Here is a 22467-nt window from a genome sequence, read left to right as displayed (position 1 = left end):
GACTTAAAGGTAGTTGTGGCTGCTCCAAGTTGATGCAGGGAACTAGTAGTGTTGTCAGTGGAAAGATGGGTCATCTCTCTAGGCCTGAGCCACTGGATTTTAACCACCCAGTTTATACGACATGTAAAAACATGTAGCACAAAAAATGTGATGCTGTTCAACAAATCTAGAATGCTAGAGAGCCTTTGAAGTAAATGACATCCCCTCTTTTTTTCTAGAGGTAAAAGGCTAAGTAGAAAAAGAATGAAAAAAAAAACTGTTACAGATTAATGTGTGGGGCACCTGAATGCACTCTGGGGAACACGTTAGCATCTTGATTTGAACAGACACATGCTACAAAGTCATTGGAATAATGAATTCCAGATGATATGATGGAACTGTTAATGCTTTGATGCTTTTTATCTCTTGGGACTAGAGAAAGGTATCAGTGGTTAGTGTGTTTTGTGTCTTGTGAAGGACCCAAGATTGGTCTCTATCACCCATGTAAGGAGACTTGCAACTACAACTGCCACTCGGGGTTCAAAGTATTCTTCTGGCCTCAGTGAGCACCTGTGCACAGACACGCATACACATAATTACTAGAACTAGATCTTAGTAATAATTTTCAGCCCTTAGAAATAACAAATTGGATCCAGAGAGACGGTTCAGTGGGTAAAGGTTCTTGACACTAAGCCTGAATATCTGAGTTTGATTCCTAGAACCTACAGAGTTGAAGTAAAATGACTCATGAAACTGTTGTCCAAGCTCCATATGCCCCTCCCCCATAAATGAGTAAGTAAATATAAAAAAATAATCCTAGAATTGCTTTTAAATTTCTGTGAGAGGATAAGAGGAAAGGGTTGATGATAGTTATTTTAAAAATGAGTGCATGAAATTTGTTAAGATACTTTGCAATATTTAAGTGTATAAATTTTTCCGTTATGGGATTTTTATTGTAATATTTCACTTTTTTAGATTATAATATAATTACATTATTTCCTTACTTCCCCTTTTTCCTATAACTCTGTCCATGTAATTCTCCCTTGATGTCTTTCAAATTCATGACCTCTTTTTCTTTAATTGATATTAATCATGTATATGTGTATATGTATTTCTAAATATATAAAACACAACCTGCTTAGCCCATAAAATGTTATTTGTATGTGTATACGTTTTCAGGGCTGAGAAGCTCATCCATCCAATACCAAATGGTCAGTCTAGAAACATATACATATATACAAGTGACATTATACAGATGGGGATGGTTGATTTTAATTAAAAATAAATTTAGCTTTTGTTTAAAAATTAGAGTAGAAATTTATAAATCATCAAAATCTGTTGAAAAGCTTTCAGAATGTTAAGTATAAAACTGTGTGTCTATGTACACTGACAAGAAAATTGTACAATTATTTGGGTAAGTGCTATAGTTGATCTAAACACACAAGTTTCTTATCTTGAAAGTAGCATTAACCTAAGAGATTTTATTCCTAGCCATCTCCTGCTGATCAATATTCTGGAGAAATCTGAGCTAGATCTAATGTGGTTTACTCTTTCTATGTCTGCCACTTACCATGAATCTAATACAGTGTACCCTTTCTATAGTGATTGTTTACCATGGATCTAGTGGGTACACCCTTCTGATGTCTACCACCTAACATGTTCCTCACATTTGTTTTTCAGGTGCAGCAGGTACAGACAGTTCAGCAGGTCCAACATGTCTACCCAGCTCAGGTGCAGTATGTGGAAGGAAGTGATACTGTCTATACCAATGGAGCAATGTAAGTTGGATGCTGAAGTTAGATTAATTCCTCCAATTCAGAGAATACTGTTCTTTCTATTACAGCCCTCTCTACTACTGGAATTGTTTGTGTGACTTTAAACATTTTTTTTTTTACTACAACAGAGTTATTTAAATTAAACTGATATTTAGAGCTTTGTATTTATTAATAAATACACCCATATTTTCTTCTTTCTTAGCATTCTCAGAATGTTTTAAATTGTTGAAATTGCATGTGCTTTAACAATTGTCCCTAAATTGAGGAAGACTTGTATTTCTTATTAGTGATGCATATGTTTGAAAGATGCCTTAATATCTGTGATTTTTAAATGTTAAGGTGAGTATGTATGAGGTTTGTATTCATATGTAAAGTTGTAAAAACAAAACATATATTTGGAATTTTGTAGACCTCTTCACAGTTAAATCTATATGATCAATGATCTTCCATGAATCTTCTTTTCCTGCCTAAGTCTGCCCGCCCCCAACTGTCTTATCTCCTTAGCATCAACAGTAGTAGCAATTTGTAAATTTGTTGGCTTTTGCAGCCATTGTGGATTGCAAGTCAGTGTAGAATTATAAATGAAGAAACTAAGAATTACTTCAAGTGGTCAGCAGTGATTTCAACCTGGGCTTTTGTTAGCAGTCTCTGAATGTTCCTAAGTAAAGTTAGGTTCTCTCAGTGTCTTGCTTCTGGTCCAGTAGTGTCTGTGGTCCTTGCATCCTTGGAGTGTGTGTGGTCCAGAAGTATGTGCTCCTTGAATCCCTACAGAGTGGGCATTCATCACATCCCTGCAGAATGAATGCTTCTTGCATCTCTGCAGTGTGGCTGCTCCTCAAGATAACTCTGCTGTCTTGGCTTCTTTCTGTGGTTGCTTCCACTGATCCCAGTGATTGCATCTTGTGAGCTCTCAGAAGCCTGGATTTTACCCACTGTGGTAACTGTAAAAAGACAAGCATGCATGACAGAGTCCAGTTGAAGTTGTGTATCATGCTATTTACAACTAAAAGCTTAGATTTGGTTTAATTATGTGTTAGTATTATAAGAGTGACCCATGTAAAATATTCTGAGCTTTCTATTATTCCTTTACATAAGAGGGGGATATACTCTAATCAAATTCAGTTGTCAGAGGATTCTAGGATACATTTAATGTTCCTGGCCTGGGTCCTGAATCATGATAGATAATTGGAAGTGGAAAGAAAGTACCTCTTTTGTCCATTTTTCTTTTTTTAGTTAAAATACAAAGTCATGGTTTCATTGTGGCATTTCAAATCTAGTTTGTTTTGTTGGTACTCTTCCCTTATTCCTTTCCCTATGTGACTACCTCCCCCACCCCATATCTTTCCATATGAGATAGTCCCCTTGCTGTTTTGTATCACATGTGTCTTCCCTGCTTCCAAAATCTGTAGTTAGATTTTTCCTGCCTGGCCCATAGTCAGGACAAATCTCTCTCACCCACCAGGCCCATAGACACTCAGAACCAACCAAGTAAACACATAGAAACTTATATTGCCTACAAACTGTATGGCCATGGCATGCTTCTTGTTATCTACTTCTTCTATCTTAAATTAACCCATTTCTGTTACTCTATACTTTGCCACATGACTTGTGGCTTACTGGTGCCTTTACATGTTGCTTCTCATGGCAGCGGCTGGCAGTGTCTCCCCCTGGCTTTCCTGTTCCCAGCCTTCTCCTCTTCCTTGTCCCACCTACCCTCTCCTTCCTGCCTGGCTACTGGCCAATCAGCACTTTATTTATTTTAACCAATCAGAGCAACACATTTGACATACAGAGCATCCCACAGCAAAAATCTTCCTCTTTCTGCCCCCTTTCTAGTTTGATCATCTGTAAACACTCTCACCTTCATAATCCCCCCCCCCAATCAGGGGCTGAAGGGAAGCTTAGCAGTTAAGAGCACTGGCTGCTCTCCCAGAGAATCAGGCTTGATTCCCAGCACCCATGAGACAGCTCACAATCTTCTATAACTTACATTCCAGTGAATGACCTTTTCTGGCCTCTGTGATCACTAAGTACGCACAAGATACATGCAGTCAAAACAGTCACATGCAGAAAAACTTTTTGATTAAAAAAATAAAGCTAGGACCTGCATAGGAGAGAGAGCATACAATATTTCTCTTTCCAAGTATAGGTTACCTTATTTTATATGTTTCCAGATTCATCTGTTTTTCTGTAGGTGCTGTAACTTACTATTTTTATGGCTGCATAAAATACCATTGTGTATATTTACCACATTTTAATGAAACATACAGACTAATTCCACTTTCTTGCTTTCGCCAAAAAGAAAGAAAGAAAGAATGAAAAGGAAAAAAGTGGTAAGATTGGCATGTGTGTATCACTGGGGTCTTATATAGTGTTCTCTCTTTGGGTGTATGCCCTGTAGTGGAATAGCTGGATCATGTGGTATTTTTAGAAAATTCATTATTAATTTTTATAGTATCTATTTCAGTTTACTCTGGCACTAGCAGTGACTTAAGGTTCTTCTTCTCTCATACACTTGGCAATTTTTGATATATTTTGCTTTTTCAGTGATAACCATACAGACTGATAGGAGAGGGAATCTCAGAGTAGCTTTGATTTGCATTTCTCTGGCAGTTGATAATATTGAAACACATGAAAAAGTATTTGTTGTCCATTTTGTTTCTTCTTGGAAATGCTTATTTGGTTCATTAGATTATACATTGATTGGTAGCGTGGTGTATTTGTACGTGTGTGTGTGTGTGTGTGTGTGTGTGTGTGTTTAATTTTTGTAGTTCTTTATATATTCTAGGTATTAGTCCTCTTTCTGAAGTATAACTGGCAGAATTTTCTACCAGTCTGTAGGCTGTCTGTTCACTCTGCTGACAGTTTCTTGTGGCTTCCCAAATCCTTTTTAATTGTGTGTAGTTGATTTTTATCAGCTCGTAGAGTTGTTTCCTTTGTTGTTGGAGTCCTATTCAGATCCTAGTTATTAATTCTTAGGGTTATGCTGAATGCTGTTAGATCCTTGTTCAGAAATATTTTGCCTATAACTGTAATTTGAAATATTTGTCCTTAGTAGTTTCAGGGTTTAGGAAATTATCTGCTATTATTTCATGGAATTAATTGTCTATACTTTCTGACTTCCTCCCAATTCCTTCTATTCATGGATCACTAGGTCTCTTTAATACAGTTAGGTTTTTCTTATGTTTTGATCATCCTATTAATATTTAAAAATGTGTCTTATTGTAGTATTATCTTGACTTTGTCTTTTTCTTTGGAACTTATTTTTATGCTTAGTCTATTCATAAAGCATTCTTTTGTAATTTTCCAATTTGATTGATTGGCTTATATTTCCACTGCTTCTGCTTGGTTCCTCCTCAGTGCCTCAATTTCTTGGTTGAATATTTTTCTCCATGTTTTTAAATTTGTACTCCAAGTTCCTAACCATTTCATTCACTGGGTACTTTCTTGTCTAGGTTCTGAATGAGTTTCCATATTTTGATCATCTGCTTAATTGAGTGACCTTTATGGCCACTGATCCTTTTAAAAAAATTTCTAAATTTTTCTCTGAAATTTTAACTGTCTAAGTTTTCTGTTTTTGTGGAGCTGAGAGGTTGTGGGTGTGTTATGGAAATTGTCTCATTCTTTGTGTGTATTTCTTTGTATTTTGTGCATCTGTTGGGATGGTTGTGTATTCCCACCACTTTCCCCCTTTCGCTAATGTTTTGTTTTGTTTTATAAGAATCCTTCAGAAGGGTGGAAAGGTGGCGTTTACTGTGAACTGTGGTCCCCACTTTTATTTGGTTGTGGGGAGTTATGGCTAGCTACCTCTAATGCCTTACTAGCAGTCTCGACATGGCTTGCAATAGGGACACTAGTGTCCCTGATCAGATCCAGAAATAGCAACACTGGGAACTCACAAGGAATAACAGACCATGATAAATGAAGACCACATGAGAACAGGAAGAAGCAAAGTGCTAGAGAGGCCCCCAGAAGTCCACAGTGATAAATCCTCTGTAGACTGCTGGCAATGGTCGAGAGAAAGCGTGAACTAACCTAGTCTGGTGATCGGATGGCCAAACACCCTAACAGTCGTGCTGGAACTCTCATCCAATAACTGATGGAAGTGGATGCAGAGATCCTCAGCCAGGCCCCAGGTGGAGCTCCAGGTGTCCAATTGTCGAGAAAGAGGAGGGACTGTAAGAGTGTGAATTGTTGAAACCAAGATTGGAGAGGCACAGGGACAAATAGCCAAATGAATGGAAACAAATGAATTATGAACCAATGGCTGTGGAGTCCCAGCTGGATCAGGCCCTCTGGATAAGTGAGACAATTGTATAGCTTGAACTGTTTGGGAGGCATCCAGGCTGTGGGACCTCGACCTGTCCTTAGTGCATGAGCTGGTTGTTTAGAACCTTGGGCATATGCAGGGACACTTTGTTCAGCCTGGAAGGAGGGGACTAGACCTGCCTATACTGAATCTACCAAGTTGAGCTGAATCCCCAGGGGAGTCTTGGTCCTGGAGGAGATGGGAATGGAGGGCAGGGGCTGGTGGGGAGGCAGGGGCAGGAGGAGGGAGGAGGACAGGGGAACCCATGGCTGATGTGTAAAATTAAAACACAAACATAATTAAAAAAATAAAAATAAAAAAAGAAACAAATGAAATCTATAGATTTTTTTTAAAGGTGAGGCAGGCTGTCAATATTGTTAAGTAGGAAAATGTGAAAGAAATTGGGAAAGTAGTATAAAGGGGGTGGAATATGAATGAGTAGAAGTGCGTGTGGGTTGAGCTGTGAGAGACAGACTATAGCATATGTGGAAGTATGGAGATTTTTGTAGTTAAAGAAAAGGAAGGGACAGTCTTTGAGGTCTTCTTTGCAAGACAGAAGTTAAAGTATACAGTTCAATATTTAAAGGAAAAATGCAAATAAAAAAGTAAAATTACAGAAGAAATTGAATAACAAAGAATCAAAAAATAAACAGTAATGTACAATAGCAGCTATTGTGTATTTGATTATTATGTTTCCTCATTATGAGGATGTAGCTTCTCCCCCTAGTTTGTTATTGGGGGTTGAGGTTTGGGTTTTTTTTTTTTCCTTTATTTTTTTTATTTTTTTTCCTTAGGTTTTTGGCAACAGAGTTTCTCTGTGTCACAGATCTCACTGTCCTGGAACCTGTTCTGTAGACCAGAATGGCCTGGAACTCAGAAATCTGCCTGCCTCTGCCTCCGAGTGCTGGGATTAAAGGTGTGCATTACCACCACAGAGCTGTGGGTTGTCGTTTGTATCTGTTTCTACAGTTTGGGAAGGGCAGAATCTCAGTAATTCAAGCAAGTCAATGTGTCCCTGCAGATGAGAAGAATTTCGTGAGCTCAGATTGCTTTCTTTAAGAATCCTCAGTTCTTAAGGTTCTTCTTCTCTCATACACTTGGCAATTTTTGATATATTTTGCTTTTTCAGTGATAACCATACAGACTGATAGGAGAGGGAATCTCAGAGTAGCTTTGATTTGCATTTCTCTGGCAGTTGATAATATTGAAACACATGAAAAAGTATTTGTTGTCCATTTTGTTTCTTCTTGGAAATGCTTATTTAGTTCATTAGATTATACATTGATTGGTAGCGTGGTGTATTTGTACGTGTGTGTGTGTGTGTGTGTGTGTGTGTGTGTTTAATTTTTGTAGTTCTTTATATATTCTAGGTATTAGTCCTCTTTCTGAAGTATAACTGGCAGAATTTTCTACCAGTCTGTAGGCTGTCTGTTCACTCTGCTGACAGTTTCTTGTGGCTTCCCAAATCCTTTTTAATTGTGTGTAGTTGATTTTTATCAGCTCGTAGAATTGTTTCCTTTGTTGTTACCTTCCACCATAAAGGACAAGTGCACACTGTAATTTCAACTCTAGTGCTGTATGATGAATGTTCTAGAATGTTTCTGATACTGAGAGGATCTCCCTGTATATGTACTTGCCACTTGGTTGTTATATTTGCATTTATTTAGATCATTGGCACTTAAAAAGTCAATAAATTTCTGTTATTCTAGTGGATATTCAACTCTGCATGGTTAAGAGTGTAGATAATTTCTCCTGTTTGCTATATAGGTTTAAGGCCTCCTAGAGCTTGATTTCAGAATTTTTATTATGAATTTAAGTACTGTTGGCATTTATACTAAATGAAAAAATATCCCTCTTTCTTGGACTTTATTCTCACAGAGAAAATAAATACCTTTTTAGAAGCTGCTAGAGGAAGCTTACTTGTTAGTTGTCGTTGCTCCTGACAGCCATTGATAGCTAGCTGCAGAAGCTGAGAATGGGGTTTGTGTATTTCAGGTCCGTATGATAGAAGCTAGGTAGTCAAGGAAAAGGGCACTTGAGATAGCTGTTAAGAGTCTGCCATAGCGATTCCTCATTTGTCCTGGTTTAAAGTAGTGCGGAGAAGTCAGCTTTACTACTTAGGAGGATGTGAATTTGTGTTAGAAATGGAGATAGCTTCTCAGAAGTGCCTTTATGATTCTAACGAGAAACTGTTATAAACATTAACCACTGCTGTTAAATGTTGTGCTTTGTTTACATTTTTCTGTCCTAAATTCTTCACATTGTCTTCTGCATTTTAACTGGACTTCCAGATTTGTCTGTTTGTTTATGTGTGTGAGTAGGCCACAGTGTGTAGTAATTAAAATTAAAAAAAAAAAAAGACAGCTTGTAGGAGTAGAGTTTTCCTTCTAACGTGTTGGTTTTGGGAATTGAACTCAGATTATCAAGCATGGTGCCATAAGCTGTGCCTTCTAAGCCATCTTGTTGGCCCTCTTTTCCATTCTTGTATATATTTAACTATCCCATGTAACAAATATTAGTTGAATGAATTTATGTATTTGTAAAACCTTAGAAAAATAGTATCTCTAAAGTTAATTTTTTAAAATTGTGGGACTGTTTAAGTGCTGAAATGATTCCACAGAAACTGTCTAGTGCCGACATGTATTTTCTGTGGCCACTAGCTCAATTGATTAGATCATGACTAATGAGGTCTAGGTCATGAGTTCACTTACTACAAAGTCCAATTAGCTTAGATCTGGGCTGTGTGGCCCTAGATTGCATCTTCAATTCCATGTATCATGTCACAATGAACACTCTTGGTCAAGATAGAGAAGACATGCTTTTAAAACTCCTCGTTACTGGTGAGTATACATTTTGAATAGGAGTTCTAAAGTATTACTTCCATACTCAGCAAGGAAATGTCATTATGTTGCTGTGAATTAGATTCAGAGTTTTAGTGAGTAGAAAACTATGAATATTTTATTCTCAGGCATCAAAATAATTACTTTTTCAGCATAAGCTGTTTGAACCTTTTTTGTAATTTTTTACTTCTACCATTAGATTGCACACAGTTGTGTATCAAATGCCTCTTGTATTCTCTCTTTTTATTCAGAAAACTTCCATATGTGTTAGGAAAGTGTGATCTCTATTCTTCTGTTGTATCACACTGAATTAATAGGCAGCTAGTATTTGATCTCTAACTTAGACCTCAGAGTCCCATTTTCTGTGTGATAATAACCACATTTTGCTAATGATCCTCCTAGGGGAGAGGGACTCTGGGCATTGTCATGAACTTTCAAGCACCCAGTACATGACCCTATAACTGCACATGCTTAGTAAGTCTGGTTCTCTATGCCCATGTTCCCAGCATTCTCATGTCATGTAGACATAATGCACAGGGTCTCACTCAAGAGGTGATGACAGCACTCACAGATGCGTGTAATCACTTATGAGAATGTGTAATCATCATAATTTGCTGAAACTAAAGTGTTTACCTGGTTCTCGCTGTGAATATTGACAATTACTGCTAGCATAACAGGCTTAACAGTGTGGGTTAGTAAGTAGGCATGTATTTCAATTGAACAATTGAGACTACTTTACAGTGCTGGGTGTTGGCACAGAATCGCTTTTTACTCAGGGGAAATGGTAGCTCAATTCATTCTCTCCTGCTTATTTTATGCTTGTTCTTCAGGAACCTCAGTTGCATAATTTGTTTATTTCCTTGCAATGGTTGTCCCAAAGATACTTCCACAAAATTTAGGTCCTAGTTATCCCTATTTGTACAAATTCTTAAAGCTTGCCTTTTCTAGTCATTTGTGTTACTATGGTTAAACCGGCTGAGAACTATCAGATATCACAAGGAGAGTCCATTGCATTCACAATCTCCTGGTTAGTAAGAAAGCAGGTTGTTAAAAATAAAATTATTTTTCTTCTTTATCATATCTTCTTTGGACTTTTACCCTCCCCCTCATTCCTACATCATGCTTGTCAGAGCAGAAAAATGATGTAATTTATATTATGACAAAATTGAGATGTCTGTTTTCTAAGGATGTTTCTGTGTAAGCCTTTAAGGGAAATGTTTCTATTGTTTAGAGGTGATCTAAACAATATGGAGTGACGCCTTCTCCACTCTTCTTCTTTGAGAGTACATTTGTCATCAACTCAAGTGTAAAATTTCCCAAACCATGTTCTACAAAATATGAGTCCCTTAATAGCATACTGTGGTTACATAGATGGAGAAAAACTTGGACCAGTCTTTGAGAGGATCCCAGTTCCTAACAGAGCTTTCGAGGTTTTTAAAAGGGTTTTGTTTGTTTGTTTGTTTGTTTGTTTTGTTATTTCAAATCCTATATTTAGGAAGAAAGAAAGTCAGGATTTAGGAAATAAACTCAGCATTTCCAAAACTTTTATACACTATACTTTGGGAGATAATACATTTGACATTTATAATTTTTTCAAAATCCATAAGCATGTGAACAGAATTGGACTCAATTTTCTAAGAGTTGCCTCTTGAAAATTCTGTGGTTAGTACATTTTCTGAAGGCTTCCACTTCCCTTTCCCATATACTTCAAAAGATTAATAAGGATCCACTTCAGGTTATTCTTTCCTCAAGTGACACAGCTAAGTTTCAGAATTTGCAGGTGAAATTATGTTTTCTTATTATCTTTAAAATTCTCTTTCCTTAGAAGAAATGATTACATGGAATTGCTTTAACTAAGGGTGAAGATGTTTCCTTCATTTGTCCTTCTATTGATGCATTGTCCAATACATGCAGGAACTGGTGTGGACATCCACTTCCCATTAGAGCTCACCAACCATTGGTTCCATAGGAAACCTTGGAGAGAGAATTGGCCACCTGTGAAAAGAGCTTGGATGTCACTGTAATTAAAGAATGGCTTCTAGCATTAGCTACATAAAACATTTCCATCTCTTCAAAGATGAAGGACATTCAAATGTAGCTTCCTAGAATATCAAAGTTGGTAGGATTGAGATCATTTATTTCCATCCCTTTTACAGACAAATAAATGAAACTCAGGTAGGTAGATTTCACATTTTCTTAGCTCCAATATACGGTGCTCTTTTACTTACTCTTAGCCTTGGCAGTTTGTAGAAAACAAACAAAATGAACACAGAACACTTTTTTAAATATGCATAATAAATACTGTCTCAAAAGTTGGCTATTTCCAGAATTTTCACTCAAGATGGATACCTGATAGGCTGGAACTGAGAAGTTTCCTTGAACATGTTTAGGAGATTTCTGGGAGAATAGTACTGAAGCAAGAAATGAACGATGCATTCAGTATTTAGAGTATAAAAAACTGATTGTGATGCATGAAAAGTCAGTGTTTAAAGTGCAGAAAGCTATTTGCTTTTCTCTTGGTGGTGTCTTTTTTTTAAAAAAATACTTTCTTCAAAGCTGGGTATGGTGGTACATGCCTGGCTGGCAGGTGGGAGACTGAGATAGGAGATTCTTGAGTCCAGTCTAGCCTGGACTACATTGTGAGACATACATGGCCTCATGAATACCAATAATATTGATGATGGTGATGATGGTGATGATGATGATGATGATGATGATGATGATAATGATACATTCTTGACATTGATTCAGGAGCTTAAGTATTACTTGTGTGTGACTTTGCTTTGGCTGGGGCTCCAGGGACACCATCAAACAAGGTAATGCTTGCTTCTCAAAGATTAAAAGCCATGCAAGGATATCATGGACTACTTCTCGTATCAATCCATTATTGGAAAGTGTCCTCCATTTTCCATTTAAATATATGGTTTTTCATCAGAATCAAATTCAGACAGTCTACACCCCTCCTTTTATAATTGTGTCCCTTTTTATAGTCACTTAGAAATGGCCTGCCTTAACCACTGTGTGCCTATGAAACTGCTAAGCCAATTGTACAGCTCCATGTGTGATACTCTTCAGCTTTCTCATGATCTCCAATGCCTGCCTCCTTCTCTTGTCCTGTGGTCGTATTCTAGCTCCTGAATCATTTCCAGCTAGAAGAAAATGTGAAAACTAAAGTAACTTGCTTTCCACTGCCATATTTTCATAGCGAACTGAGGGTTATATAGATTTCGTATATTTGCAGTGTGTGTATGTGGGTATGACTGATGTCTGTTGAGAAGTCACGTCTGAAAGATGGAATGATTCAAGTCCTTTGATATGGTTTTCCTAAGCTCTAGTAACAATCTCCACATGCACAGAACTGCTAGGATTAACGTATGTTGTGTTGGTATCCTCACACATGGCTCTGGCTTTCCAATCAGCCTTTTTTCAGCATTCAAGTCCCCCTTCTGAGTAAGAAGAGTACTGTGGTACTATAAGCTGAAGTAATACAATCCAAAATCACAACAGAAAATTTAAAACCCCCTTTACTATCTTTTAGGATGAGTCCTTTTTAGTTATTCATAGATATTATTGATGTGTATAGAATCTTAAGTTTTTCCATGTGACTTAACTCAGAACATGAGCTAAATTTCTGGACTCCAAAAAGAGAAACAGAGCCATATCTTGCATGTGATAGTATTTATACAACTCATTTGACTGTACTTTAATACCAGCCTCAAGTTGTCTTATTTTATCCATTGTTAAATGAAGCTACTGTATATTCAGTGAACACAAATTAGCATGGTTTCCTTTTCCCTTTAATCTATGTGAAATTGACATGGCTATTTTTATTTTATTAAATAAAGAAGATTTTTAGTTTGGGAAATTATAACAATGATAAGAGTTTTACATATATTTTAAATGGTATTTTTCAGTTTTTTAAAGTTATATAATTTTTATGTCATTGTCCTAAACTAAAATCTATTCCTGGATCTTTTGTAGTTATTTGTAGAGGGTATAATTTTTTTTAGTGTGGATTGGTTTCTGAAAACTAATATCTCCTTTTTTGTGCTGTTTTTATTGAGAAAATATTTTCATACATTATATTCTGATCACACTTTCCCCCTCCCCACTACTCCTCCCAGATCCTCCCTACTTCCCTACCAACCCAACACCACACATTTTCTCTTTCTCTCTTTCTCTCTCCCTACACCAAAGTATGGTTAATATGCCCAGTAAGACTCCATTGGAGAGGACTAATTTTTCCTTTGCAAGTATATGCTGATTATAGATAGCTTCTTGGTTAGTGGTGCAAGCCTGTGTCTACTTCTCCTTCTCATTGCTGGGACCCCAGCTAGCTTGTACTTGTAAAAGCCCATGAGTGTTGCCACAGTCTCTGTGAGTTCATACATGCATCAGTCCTCTTGTGTCTGGAAGACATTGTTTCTTTGGAGTCATCCATCCCCTCTGGTTCTTATAATCTTTCGAAGTCCTCCTCCACATATGTGTCTGGGCCCTGAGGGGAGGGTTTGATGAAGACTTTAGTACTGAGTGCTGCAAAGTCTTGCATTCTCTGAATATTGTCCAGTCTCAGTGTTAGTTCCCATCTACTTCAAGAAGAAGCTTCTCTGAAGATGGCTGAGTGAGACACTGATCTGTGGATATAGCAGAATGTCATTAGGAGCCATGAAAACTCTTATTTAACTATAATTGATAATTGTGAATTGCAAGTATTGTGATGAGTTGAACTTCCCCATTTAAATTTTAAAAGTCTTAGAAAGTTTCACACAGTTTCTCATGATTTAACTAAATATAAAAAATGTTTATTGAAACTTATAAAGCTGGATGCTATAGACAATAGGAATTATCTTTAAAGTTATTGGCTATTCATTGTGCTCACTATGAACATGTAACTGGATTATGTTGAGATTATAGATAGAAGTGAAGCACAATTTCATGGGAGTAGAGATATGAGGAAATTGACAGTAAGTGTATCAGAAGCTGTATTTCAGCCATGCAAAAGAATGTTAGGGAAATATAGAGAGTGAAATGTAATGCCTGTGAGGAATGGCTGTGGTAAGCAAGGACACATAAAATAAATCCGAGATGAGGAACTTAAGCTGCACTTTTAAGGATGATTAGAGCAAAGGAAGAGGGTCAGGGAAAATAAAAAAATCTTTCCAAGCAAAGCAAAAAGGGTGGAGAAAATGGTATGTTCTAGAGGAAATTGATGAGCAAAATGGCCAATGTGATGTTACTGAAGAAAACATTTAAGAACATGGCCATAACCAAGTCCTGAGATTGTGTGAAAATCAGCCCTGGTGCTTCCTATAAAGAATGAGCATTTTTTGAAGGCAGAGGAGAATTTTGAAAGCAACAAACATGGCAAGAATTTTTAGAAAAATTTTGTTTCCACATTTATATTTTAGAAAAATTCCCATGGCAGCAAAATTGGAGGCAAATTGGAAGAGAGCCAGGTTTGAAGAAAGAAAACCAATCAGAATATAACTATAATGAATAACATTGTGAATTAAGGATTATGAGAATGGAAAGGAGAGTTGTAGAATTTCATGGTTTATTTAGAAGAGAATTCTTAGGGTTAACTGGCTCATATCAGTATAAGAGAAGCTTTAGCGTTAATTTCAAAACGCTTCCCATCTGCTGCATGGAGAAGCCTCTCTGATGATGACTGGATAAAGCACTGATCTATGAGTATAGCAGAATATCATGAGGAGTCATTTTATTGATACTTTTTTTTTTTTTTTTTAAGACTGCAGTGTTTGCTTTTACTGTAGATCTCTGGACTGTCTAGCCTCTGGTTCTTGTTCGCCCAAGCAGTGTCAGGTGTGGGTTCAGTCTTATGAAGTGGGTCTGAAGTCAAATAAGACATCAATTGGCTACTTTGACAAGTTCTATGCCTCCATTGCCCTAGCATATATTGCAGGCAGGAACAATGGTAGGACAAAGATTTTGTAGCTAGATTGGTGTTTACATTTCTTTTTCAGTAGTTTGCAGAATACTTTATTTACCACATACCAAAGACAGAACATAGAAATCAAGGCTCCATGTTGGCACCAGCTCAACATCTCCATGTTCAATGAATTGTGGGGGTATTTAGAAATAAGTGTTGGCTATTGAAAATTCAGATGTTAAAATTCTTAAATTAGAACTAGAAAATAAAAAAAGCTTTCCAACTCTATGATAGCTTACCATAAGCACACATGTATCTTGTAGTACATGGTAAAGTCCTGTGGTCTAAGTTAAAGTAACAAGAAAAGCAGAATCCACAAAACCTAGCATATCAAACATGCAGGAAATATGGAGATTAGAAAAGGGGGTTGAGGGAAAACAGCAAATATAAAGAGTAGAAATGAAATGCCATAGAAGGTAAAGCACCAGGCTAGTTGATACCCAACTGCCAGGCTTGGCCACATGTGGGAGTAGACTTAGAGAACAGCAAGCTCTAGAAATGTTAGTTTATCATTTGAAATTTTAAAGATATAAGCAAGTGAAGTGTTTGTGACTGTGCTTTTTTATATTTCTGTAGGCTTGTAACTTCTTGTGAGCCTTTACACATTAAAAAAAAAATTAAAGGCATCCCATATTGTAAGATGTCATCAACTGAAAATGAAAAATCAGATAAACTTCATCAGAACAGACAAAGAAGAAAAGGGCAACATGGGTGCTCAGCAGTGTCATCCTGGAAATAGGTCAAAAAGAGACAGGGCTGAAGGAGCCTTTTAGCTTGGTATTTACATTTGGTCACAAAGTGACCTTATTAAAAGTCACTTCACTGAAAGGCTAAGGGCAGAAGCTTGACCAGACTCTTGGGGAGATGGCAAGTGAGTATGTGAAGAGCTGGCATGGTCTCTAACAAAGGGGAGAGCTACAGGGGTAGTGTTTTAGCTCACAATCTCTTTGGTGTTAAGCAGGGAATCCACAGAAGCCTCTTCAAATATGAAGGATGATCACCAGTTTCCCATGGATGGGAAGTGGTACGAGAGGCTAACTTGTCAGGTCCCTGGTCATGTTAAATTTCAGTCTTTCTAACAGTAGCACATACATGAGCATTTAAATGCAAGGAAAGAAGTGGTGAACAGATTTCTTGCAGCGAACTTACCTGTTGATGAGTTAGAGATGAGCTCCTGTAGAGGGTAAATACACTACAGTACAGAATCAAGTTAAGGTTCTCCTTAAAAGAAAATGACATTTGGAGAGGAATCAGTCCATCTACTGGTAGCAATAATATTTAATAGAAAAATACAAAATTCACCAGGTTTCAAAGGCTGAACATGAATTATGTATTTTTAAAAATATTTGTATCAAAGAGAACAATTGTGATATAAACAAACTAGTAAATTTCTTCTTCTTCTTTTTCCTTCTAAAGCCGAACAACAACTTATCCTTATACAGAAACACAGATGTACAGCCAAAACACTGGAGGAAATTACTTTGACACTCAAGGAAGTTCAGCACAGGTGACAACCGTGGTGTCCTCCCACAGTATGGTGGGTACTGGTGGTATTCAGATGGGTGTCACAGGAGGACAGCTCATCAGCAGCTCCGGAGGAACCTATCTGATTGGCAATTCGATGGAGAATTCTGGTCACTCAGTGACACACACAACTCGAGCCTCCCCAGCGACAGTAAGTGTTTGAGCTTTTATTTTCATTAGCTTCTGTGGCTTGTAGTGTGCTGTTTTCCTCTGTGCAGGGAGACAAAACTCGTAGACTTGAGTAGGGCAAATTGTGTTACACAGTTTTCATATTCTGCCACTTTACAGGATGTAAGAGGTAGCATTATGAAGAACATTATTGACATGTATGTCCTAACTCAGTAAGTAGAAAGCTTTTATCAGTAATAGAAAGTTAGATTTAGAGAAATGAATTTTCCTAATGTAACTACTGACTTTGCTGTCTTTGTGGGCTCATGCCTGGAATCTTAGAACATGGAGATTGAGGCACAAGGATTGTTGTGAATTCAAGGCCAGGTACATTATATACCACCTGTACTATATTCTATTTAATACATTAAAAAAACTAGTTTGCTTTTACTATAGAAAACCACCTATACTTGTTTTATCAAATTTATATTAATGCTAGTATTTAATTTTTTAAAATAATTCTGTGTACTACATGCCTCTCATCCTAGCTCATGAGAGGCAGGGGCAGGAGGATTGTGAGTTTGAGGCCAGACTGAGCTGTGTTGTGTGGCCCTGTCAGAAGATGTGTTGCTCTGTACTATATTACATTTGCCAGAGTCACATTGTATATACCAAAGAAAGATTCTAGGAAGCACTGGTAACGTGATTAGTTCACAAAGAGAGACACTTATGTTGGTACTGTGAGCAAATGATAGAGTGAAGACACATTTTCATATAGCACTTTTCAAGCACTTAAATTTAAACATGCATTTTGATACAGAAGGATGACACATGTCAGTATGAGAATATTAATTTGTTGAAATGGCTTCAGAAATATAGGAAGTTATATACCATTTGATATCATCAAGGTGTAAATTCAACTATGTATAAAAGGAGATTGATCACCTGATACAAAATAGCAGTTCTTACTTAATTCATATGAAATAGTGGTTTTGAGGCCAGGGTTGTTCTTCAGTAGCATCATGACAGTGCTCAGTGTGTTCCAGGTCCAGAGCTCCAACCCTAACCCTGCAAAGAGGCAGGGAGTGTAGTGCTGGGACTTCGAACTCAGTGTGCACACACTTTTCTCATTGTGTCACCATGGTCTTTCTTCTTGAAACGGAATGAGGAAGTGGTATGTTGGGGAGAAAAGAACATCAGTAAGAGGCTTCTAGTCTTCACTTTATGGGTTTTCTCCAGGATGTTCTATGTACTTTGTATTACTCTTGTGTCTTTGTGGTACTGATTTGTCCAGGCTCTCATCATTATTAGTGACCTTTCCCTAATCAAAGTTTATTTAATTCAGTGTTTTTCTAACATCAGAACAGCTGTTCTGAGTAGAGTATTTTCTTGCATGTCTGTACATATTTTTGAAGTGCTTCTTATATATGTATTGGCTCTTATATGTATATGCATTTAATAATCTTACACTTCTAAATTTTTCAGTCATACAAATGTTTATACAGATTACAAAATAAAGAAAATTACCACTAATCAGCCACATCCTCTCTAGCCATGTTACTCTATCAATAAAACAAAGTGCTATACTAAATAAGTTTTTATTTTATTCTAGCTTTAAAATCATGACAATTACAAAAGAATTATGAAATATCATAGACAAAACAGTTTATATTTGTCACCAAAGGAAAATGGTACCGGTAGTTTATAACATGCATGTTATGATGTGTGTTAAATGCCATTCCCAGTGGTAGGGAAAGTATCCTTTATTTCTCAAGGCCTTGTGTGCTGTCTCCTTTTCACCCCACCAACTCTTATGCTGACATGCCTCCCTGATGATCTCCTTCTTCCTACATCACCTCGTGTAGCCGTTCCCATTCACCTTCATGACAGTTCTAGCTACCCAAGTCTTCCCAGTAACAACTTGATGAATGTTTGCTTAATTTGCAAGCTCTATTGCTAAATTAACTAAATGTTATACTTCAGGTCATTTAAATATATAGTTATAGATATTAAAAGAATTGATTTTATAGTTTTTTTAACTGTGGATGCCTTTGTTTTTCTTTATTTTTGGTTTTTCAAGACAGGATTTCTCCTTGTAGTTTTGGAGCCTGTCCTGGATCGCTCTGTAGACCAGGCTGGCCTTGAAATCAGAGAGGTCTACCTGGCTCTGCCTCTGTAGTGCTGGGATTAAAGGCACCACCCACCGCTATACAACTTTGGAATAATTTACCATTATATCAGTTTGTCAAATAAACCCATAAATAACTGAGTTATAGCAAGCAAGAATAGTTGGAACTATTTTTAAAATACCAATTTATTATAGATATAAATTTGCACTTAAAATATTCATTCCTGGGGAGTTATGAGTCTGATGTGTTTTGGTTGGAGTTGTTTTCTTTTTACATTAATACTTTTAACCAAAAACATATGAAAGTTGACTTAGAAGAGAAATTTTGGGTGTATGGGCCCTCACTGAAACCATGTGATGTTATGAGTTATCTAAACCTATCTATATATATCTGCCAGTGTTTACTATGTTTCTTTAAATTTATTACCAAGCTATATATTTGATTTACGTCCCACCTCAATAATGCTGAATATATTAGCTCAAATTACAGTGTGATTTCTCTTATCACTTTACAGTTTGATTTTACTATAGCAAATTAGCAAAATTTAAGTGTTATTTACCTCTGGAATGTTCTCCTACTATTCTCCTCTTGCCAAATGCTGAAAATCAATACATTTCTTCCTTGTTTTAATAATTAGAAATCAGCATGCTTTCAGTAGGTGCTTCTCACTGTCATGTGTCTTTTTCAGTCTCCATGGAACCTTTAGGCATATCTGTGAGCACAGTGTCTGGCAGCATGTCTTTCCACATCAGGCCATATGCTGTATGCCATTTAAGTTAGTTTCTCCAACTGGTCTTGTTGTGCCTTTAACATGTAGCTTAGCTAATATAAATGACTATAGGAATCCCTGGTGTTTTAGCCAAAATGCCTGCATGCAGAAAACAGAGTTGCCTCTCTACATCCACAGATCTCTCCTCCATGGATTCAACCAACTCACAGCAAATACTTGGGAAAAAATTGTGGTACATGTACATACTTTTTGCTTGCCATTCTCCCCCAAATAATGTTGTATATTAACTGTTTTCATAGCATATTTATGTGTGTTAGTTCTTCTAAACAGTCTAGAGAAGATAGGAACATTCTGGCATGCAAGATAGCTCAGGGGGTAAAGGTACATCCCACCAAACCTGATGACCTGCATTCAGCCCTCAGGACTCACATGGAAAAAAGATAAAATTGACTCTCAAAAGTTGCCCTCTTACGTCCCCATGGCATGTGCACAGTAAGGGACATCTGGTATGTGATGGTCAGTCCTGGAGAACAAGGGCCAACCATAGTTACCTGGGCCTTTCATGAAGAGCAGAGGAGTGAGTGCAGCAGCATCCTTAGTTCCCTTCATTCAGTTGATAGGAAACTAGTTAAGACAGCTCACCACCACAACTCATTTCTGACTAGCAGTCTCCTGCCTTGGTCCTCAGAATAGCTTTGTTGATGATGCTCTTATACAATCCACTTGTGTCTGTACAGAAATATTCAATATGCCTTAAGAAAAGCTTAATGTGCAAATAGCTTCTATGGTATGCTATTGAAGAAGGTTGATGATTTTACATAGAAACCATGGTGGAGAAAAATCAGAGATCATCTCCTGGAATACTTTCCTCCTAGCATAAAACATGTTTATCAGAAACATCTTTGCTCTACTGCAGTCATCTGGATTATTAGTAGAATAATCCAGATTTTTATTTCAAGTATAACTTACTTTAACTTTATAACTTTAAATTAAAAAAGCTTTATTAGGATGATTTGATATTTTATATTTGGTGTGTTATAGTGGCAATGAATTTTATAGTATGAATATATTATGGTACAAACTATTAGTATTCATATTTGATGACAATACTACTGTTCCTTTTACTTACTATATCATGTGGTCATTAAGAACCCATACTTTATAAATTATGTATGTGTATATCTATATGTACATACATATTATAAAAATACATACATACAAGACATTTTCTGCTGATACTAAGAATTTTAAAAAATAGTAATAGTTTTTTTGGATCACCATTAGATATGAGTTCAGCTAAGTTGTAATGGGAATAAGTGTTTTAGATTTCATTCAATTGAAATTAGGGAACTATTATTATTTCATAGACCTTAAGGTGTGGGAATTGGTTCTTGTCATGAGTCTGAACCTATTAACTCCTCCCTCTGAATGTGTCACTAGCTTTCCTTCATTTTATTTGAAATTCTTGGGTTTTATGGTAGCATCTACATTTATAGAATTTTGGAACTTTTAAAACTAAACCGTCTTCATTTGCAGAGCAAAACTTGTGAATGCAGAGATATTTTTGTGCTTATAACAGCATATTATATCTTATAGTTTTCTAAACAGTAAATAAATGGCAATATGATTTAAGAACCTTTACTCACTCCTCTATTAAGTAATATTTGTATTTTGTATTCAGTTATTGTTTTGTTCTTCATAACTAAATAGTATTGCATTAGGCATTTTAAGACTGTGATATAAAATTAATTTTAGGATCTATTTGTAATAATAATTTTATACATTTAAAAGCTTTTGGTAAAATTATATTCTACCAAAAAGCACACAGAGAATATGTTGTATGTAATATTTTATATCTCTTCTAATTAATGTAAAATATAATATACCTTAAATATTTGGAGAAACTTCAGTGGCTATCTACTACTATATGCATAAAACTTAGCTTAATTTATATAATGTAGCAAAATCTGATTCATTTTAGAATTGTAGGTGTTCTTATTTCTTTTTCCTGTGCTTTAATTGTTCATGAATCCAGTATAAAGTGCTACCAAGTCTTTAAGTTTTAGTCAGAAATATCCCAATAAATATATAAGTAGAATAGTTAATCAATTTTCACACAAATGAAAACAAAAACATTTTTCTTTTTTTGCCTCTAACAATGACTTAGAGGAATTTTTATATCAATGTATAGATGACTATTTATATTTATGAAAAATAGTTAGGTTAAACATAGCTGATTTATCTATTTACCTTACCTACGGAGAACTTTTGATATTCATCTTTGAGCTGAGCTTTACAATTATATAAAAAACAAAGTAGTCACAGAACATCAAATTTTATTTGTCTCCTGTAAGGGTAAGCTGGGGAGAAGATAATTTTAAAGCTGGGAATATATATAATTTTAAGTCAAATTTCCTACTGTATAAAAATTATTTAGTGTTCCAGCTAGCTTAAGTGTTTAAGAAAACAGTACTTACATGAGCAGAAGCACACATGATCTCAGCCATCAAGGGAAATGTCCAGATGGAATATCAGTGCAGAATCATAATTGACTGATATAATTGACTCTGGGACTTCATCTTAAAGGTCTAAATTAAATAGGACTTTGACTGGCTTGTAGTCCCCATCTTCCTCTGCATCCCATCCAGCAGCTCCAGCCTTTGCAGACAAGAACTAGAGACAGTAGTTCTACATTTAAGGCTCAGGACAATCCACTCTTAGAGATCTTGACAAACCAGAAGGTTAAGACACATGGAATGATGGGTCTGTAGTCTTCTGTGCAAACAGTATTTCCCTGAATTTTTAAAGAAGTTACAGTAATGACTAATTTATTTGAGAAGGGAGGTACTTCATATTGTAGCTGCATTTCAGAAAATAAGTATATTGTAATATTTCAGAAATCGCTGCGTTTTATTTCACATAAACTCTGACTTAAGATTGTTAGTGCTGGTCCACAGCAAAGTAAGTTGTGCCCCTCTTGGCTGGCTGTATTGTTTTTGTCTTGATATTCCTTCCATTTACAAATCAAACTTCAAATTTACTCGTTGAAATTATTATAAATTTTCAAATGAAAAACACTAACTTAATATTTCATTCATAAAATTTTGGTATATAGCTAAAGTG

General features: G+C 36.3%; 1 protein-coding gene across 10 annotated transcripts in view; it reads left to right on the top strand.

Annotated features, from left to right (window-relative positions):
* Rfx3 (regulatory factor X3) overlaps positions 1–22467 on the top strand; it is a 252369-nt gene that overhangs the window by 146182 nt on the left and 83720 nt on the right. For all 10 annotated transcript variants that reach the window (XM_036208665.1, XM_036208682.1, XM_036208635.1 and 7 more), the window contains 2 exons: positions 1660–1757; positions 16270–16528. In XM_036208665.1, the coding sequence (XP_036064558.1) occupies positions 1660–1757; positions 16270–16528 (357 nt within the window). The remainder of the gene's footprint in view (positions 1–1659; positions 1758–16269; positions 16529–22467) is intronic.

This window comes from Onychomys torridus, chromosome 1 (genome assembly GCF_903995425.1).
Source record: "Onychomys torridus chromosome 1, mOncTor1.1, whole genome shotgun sequence".
NCBI lineage: Eukaryota > Metazoa > Chordata > Mammalia > Rodentia > Cricetidae > Onychomys > Onychomys torridus.
Note: the sequence above shows the minus strand (reverse complement) of the source record. Positions and strands in the feature narration are given on the sequence as shown.